This window comes from Athene cunicularia, unplaced genomic scaffold, assembly GCF_003259725.1.
Source record: "Athene cunicularia isolate RWA unplaced genomic scaffold, athCun1 SCF_41, whole genome shotgun sequence".
NCBI lineage: Eukaryota > Metazoa > Chordata > Aves > Strigiformes > Strigidae > Athene > Athene cunicularia.
In genome coordinates this window covers 40,153-45,289 of record NW_020799470.1, presented here as the reverse complement: position 1 = coordinate 45,289, position 5,137 = coordinate 40,153, and the positions used below count along the sequence as shown (strand labels likewise).

General features: G+C 63.7%; 1 protein-coding gene across 1 annotated transcript; it reads left to right on the top strand.

Moving 5' to 3' along the window:
- The first annotated feature begins 873 nt into the window (after positions 1–873).
- LOC113490852 (acrosin-like) lies at positions 874–3,803 on the top strand. The gene is made up of 5 exons (XM_026867450.1): positions 874–944; positions 1,258–1,458; positions 1,790–2,055; positions 2,323–2,468; positions 2,941–3,803. Exons 1-5 carry the CDS (start codon positions 874–876, stop codon positions 3,355–3,357), a joined length of 1,101 nt encoding a protein of 366 aa, XP_026723251.1. The 3' UTR covers positions 3,358–3,803.
- The last annotated feature ends 1,334 nt before the right edge of the window (positions 3,804–5,137 follow it).

The following is a 5,137-nucleotide window of genomic DNA, read 5'->3' as shown; positions in this document are numbered from 1 at the left end:
GAGCAGAACGCAGCGTCAGGCACGTTCTCCCCAGAAATGGGACAGGTGAGAAATTGATTTTCTCGGAGTTTTACTTCTGTTAACCTGCTTGCCCCTTGCTGCAGCACTAGCCCATGTTTGCTGTTCACCGGGCTCCTGGAACCGTCATCTGAAAGAGCTGGTGACGGCCCCTGTCAGAGAGCAGAGCTCTGGCAGCTCCCCGCTGTCTGCGAAATTCCACCCGGACATTTGGGAACCGGAAATTTATTTTGAAAGACAGAAACAGAGAGTAAGTGATTTTTGAACCGACATGAGCGGTGCTGCCCCGTGCTGTGAGCGGGAAGGGGGACACTGCTGGGCTCTGCTGGGCTGCGGTGGCTGTACATCCCTGCGTGCCTGCGCGGCTGGAACCAGACGGGCTCCGCACACCCACCCGTGTGCTGCTGCCTGGAGCCGTTCTGTGCTGCGGTGTGCGAGTTTTGGGAAGGCCCCCGGTGTCAGAGGGCTGCAGAGAGCAGGGGGGCGGTGAACTCCCCCCAGAGGCTGTGGTGCCAGGCTGCGGTTTTACCCGCTGGCCGTTGGCAGTGCTGGGGCCCGGGTGCTGCTGCCTGCTACGGGGGCTGCACACCCCCGTCCCTCAAGCAGGGCATTCAGAGGGGTCTGTGGGGGTGTCTGATCCCAGCTTCTGCCTCCTCTCCTGCTTGGAAACCCCCATGTTGTCCCCCCCCGCCCCGGGAGACCACCACGCCCAGCCCCCGGAACCAGCAACTCTGTGACATCAGCCTCGTTGCCAAGGGCACCGTGGGCACCTCGAGCCCTGTGGGCACTCTGCCGGCTGCTGCGCTGGTGGTGATACCCCTCAGCTCTGGCAGCTGGCACGTGGCACTGGCAGTGATGGATCTGCTCCGTCTCCTCATCGTGCTGGCCCTGTGCTGGCCTGCGCAGGGCACCTGGGACAGCTGTGGGTAAGTGGCCGAGGCTCTGGCAGGGAGCTTGGGCAGGCTGATGGGGTTCCCTGGAGGGTCCCCGCTGGTCCCCCGTGGCCACAGCACGGCTTCCCCAGCCCCACGCGGGAGCCTCGGCTCCTGGCAGCACCCGGGTTGCTGGCACAACTCGCCTGCGGGGCTACAGCAGAAACGTGGGTGGCCACCCGCCCGCCCCCCGGGGCTCCCTGGCCTTGCTGTCCATGCAGCGCCCCGTGGGGAGGGCAGAGGGCTGACCTTCAGCCGGGACAGCCGCGAGCTGTCGAGCAGGACGCTGATGGGTTTCTGGTTACAGGGGGACCTGCGGGCTCCTGAACATGGCTGCTGAAGACGGGACCTCGCCTGTGCTCGGGGGAAAAGACGCCCTGGCAGGGCCCCAGCCCTGGATCGTCAGCATCCAGGACCCCTGGGCAGCAGGCACCGGACATGTGTGTGGAGGGTCCCTCATAAGCCCACAGTGGGTCCTGACAGCAGCCCACTGCTTCCTCGAGGCCAGGTAGGGAAGGCCAGGCACGGGGATATTCCCCGGCACTCGCGGGTGCCCCGTCCGCACCACAGGCTACTCCCATCCCCTTGCCTTGCCGTACAGCCAGTGCCCGGGCACTGCAGAGCCCGGCTGAGAGGCTGCTCAGGAGAGAGCTGGGCTCCTGCCACGGCTTCGTCCAGCCTCCAGCTCGACACGCCTCGAGCCCAAGGCACGCAGGGACAGTCTGAGCCTCCGTAGCACTACTTTCCTCTGCCCCGTGTCAAGCAGAGGGCAGGGAGCTGCTGGGCTGCGGCAGGACGTGGCTGGGCTCCTCTGAGCCCTCTCCCCATCTGCCTTCCAGGAACATCACCATGTGGCGCGTGGTGGTCGGGGCCACCCGCTTGACCCAGCTGGGCCCGGAGGCCCAAGTGCGGAATATCAAGCGGCTTCTGGTTCACGAGGACTATGGGAACATCCCGCACAGGCAGGACATTGCGCTGCTGGAGTTGGACCAGCCTGTGCAGTGCAGCAGCTCCATCCAGCTCGCCTGCGTGCCCGACGCCTCGCTGAACGTGTCCGAGCTGACGACCTGCTACGTCAGCGGCTGGAGGGCCTCGACGGCGAGCGGTGAGTTCCCAAAGAGCGCTCGGGTCCCGAGCGCGAGCTCGACACATGGGGGAGGCGGGCTGGGCTTCCTGCCAGCGGAGGCGAGAGCCAGAGCCCGCCTGCGGGGACTTGTGCCCATAGAGAGATGGGCCTGGCCCAGGGCCCGCGGCGAGAGAGCAGGGCAACGCCGGGGCAAAGCCAAGGCCCAGGGCAGGGAGGGGCTCCCCCAGACAGGGCGGGAGAGCTGGCAAGGAGCTGCCGGGCATTAATTCCTTTCTGTGCTCACAGATGTAAGAACAGTGGATGTGCTGCAGGAGTCCAAGGTCCACCTCATCGACCTCAACGTCTGCAACACCAGCCGGTGGTATGCAGGGGCCCTCCACCCCCACAACCTGTGCGCTGGCTCCCCGCAGGGCGGCATCGACACCTGCCAGGTAGGAGCCTGAGACAAGGCAGCGCCCAGCGGCACCGGCAGCCCCCTACAGCCGCCCAGACACCCCCCGGCACGGGCTGTACCTGGCCAGTCGCCCTCCCGCCACCGCTGGGTCCCCACCGCTGCTGGGGCTCCCCTTCCCCAGCTGCAGGTCCTTACCCAGGGCCCCACTTGCCCCAGAGGCCCGGGACTGCCCAGAAGGCCCATTGCATGCTCCTGGCAGCCCCGAGGTCCAGCTCCCAGCCCTGGAACATCCCTCTTGCACTCGGCCAGCGTCGCTGTGCAGAGATGAGCGCGAGTCCTACCCCACGGGCCCACCGCCCCCTCCCAGACAAGGTCCTGTCGGCCCCAGGACCTGAGCAGAGCCTCTGCGCCGCAGCACAGCTCTAGGGGCGCTGGCAGAGAGAAGGAGCCGGCCCTAATGCTGCCAGCGGCCATCTGACACCACCCTGACTCTCACTTCTCCCTTTCAGGGGGACAGCGGTGGTCCTCTCGTCTGCAAAGACAGCACTGCTGACTACTTCTGGCTCGTTGGGGTGACCAGCTGGGGGACAGGCTGCACGAGAGCAAACAGGCCTGGAATCTACACCTCCACTCAGCACTTTTACAGCTGGATCCTCGAACAGATGGGGCTGAGCCCCGAAGTAACGGCAGCTCCAACGCCACAGCCAGCCTTCCCCTCAACCCCCTTGCAGACGCCAAGGCCAACACCAACACCATCAGGCGGGTTCAGCTCTGACACCCTTCGACCCCAGAAGATGGTGGAATTCTTCACTTGGTTGCAGGAGCTGGTGCTGAACCTGTGGGAAGGGCTGAGCAGCAGGATGGAGAGGATCCAGTGCAGGCTGCAGTGCACCACGGCCACCTCCTGCAGGGGCTCTGCCTGCTGAGCCAAGGGCAGCCTCAGCGTCAGCGGCCTGCTCGGTCCTGCCCACGCCCCTCCGCCTGCACAAAAAAATGACTTTTTCTTAGTTGTTGAATAAAGTTGCCATGTTGCACAGCTCACCAGGCTTCGGTTCCATTCCGTCTCCTGTGCAAGGCAAGGATTCCATGCCCGGCCCCTGCAAAGTGAGGCTGCAGGCAGCCAAGTGGGGCACAAAGGGGAAGAGTGACTCCGAGGGGTGACCCCGAGCCTGGTCGGAGGGGAGGGTCAGGGTGCAGTGGGAGAAGGGACCACTGGTCACAGGGCCGAGAGGTCTTGGGGACAGCAGCTGGAACACAGAGTGTCTTAGGGCGGGTGCTGGTGGGACCCCGGTGTGCGTGTGTACAGGGCTCCAGTGGGCTTGAACCTGAACTCTGGTGACCCGGGAGACACGGCTCTGGACAGAGCCAGGCTGTGCCCTGAAGGAGGAGCTGGCCATGCCAGCACCCACATCCCAGGCGCTCGGTGTCCCTGCTGTCAGCTGAGCCATCTCTGCACGTGCTGCGCTGGTGAACGCAGGGAGTGAAGGGTGTTTGTGTTTCACTAGTCAACATCCAGTCCTGCCCGTGGGGAAAGGCAGAGAAGGACCGGCCTGTGCTCCTGGCGATGGACGGGCTGGTTACGGACCCAGGGGTGCTGGTAACGGCCTTGGCCTGCCTGTGTCAGTCTGTTCTGCCCTTCACATTACTGGTGGGTGTGTCTGTGCGTGTGGCTGTGTACCTGCCCTCTGGGGTGCAGCATCAGTCTTTGGAAGACACACCCGGGGACAGCAGCAGCCGCATCCATGAGGCTGCGACAGGAGAAAGCTCCTGGGGGCGAGTCCCCCAGATTCAGCTCTCGTGGGACTGAACGGAGAAACCCCCCGTGCTCAGCAGCGCCTGGCTGCTCCCTGACAGAACGGGGAAGGAAACCCAGAGAAACTGCAGCAGAGACGCCGAGGGGCAGAGGCAGCGCGGGCGAGGTGTGAAGGCGACGGCCCGGGCTGGCAGCTGGCCTGGCCCTGTACAGTCACTGGGTGCTGCTCACGGGAGGGCAGCAGGGTGCGAGCCCAAAGCTTTGTACAGAAGTGATTTTTGAAGGTGGCTGGCAGAGGAGTTTTTTAAGTACAGGAACTGCCCCGTGGCAGGCAGGTGGTTGCAGGGGTGCTGCCTTGACGGCACTTTGTCCAGTTGAGTCTAAACACGTTGCTTGATTTTCACAATGTGAAGGTTTGGGTCCGACTGAACGGGCTCATTTGTTACTGTCTTAAAGTCCTGCTTTGCGTCCGTCCTGCCATCCCCTAATGCAGTGTGCTTCGGCGTTCCTGTGCCAGGTGCAGTATGGAGCAGTCTGGAGCTGCTGAGGCTCTCTGCAGGGTTCAAGGACCTGTGATCTTGCTCTTCCATTTGCCAGCACGCTTTGGGCTTCGTCTGACCTGTTGCATTTTTCACTAGCGAGCGCTTTATGTTTTCAGGGCTGAGGGTGGTCTCTCCTCGTGGTACCCGAGAGAGTGAAAATACCCGTTTGACCCCGAAGGCCTTTTTCCTCACGTGGAAGCAGATGCTAAGCCGTTCTGTTAACTCCAGTGGAGAAGGGCTGGAACAATCTGGCCCCGTCCTGAAAGCCTCTGTGCCAGTGAGCGTCTCCAGGATGGATTACCTGGGACGGCCAGACGTGGCTCGTAGGGACGGCACCACCCTGGAGAACTGCCCCTCCCTGCGCTGAGGAATGAAGGGCCAATACACCTCCTGGGTGCACCTCGTCAGAAG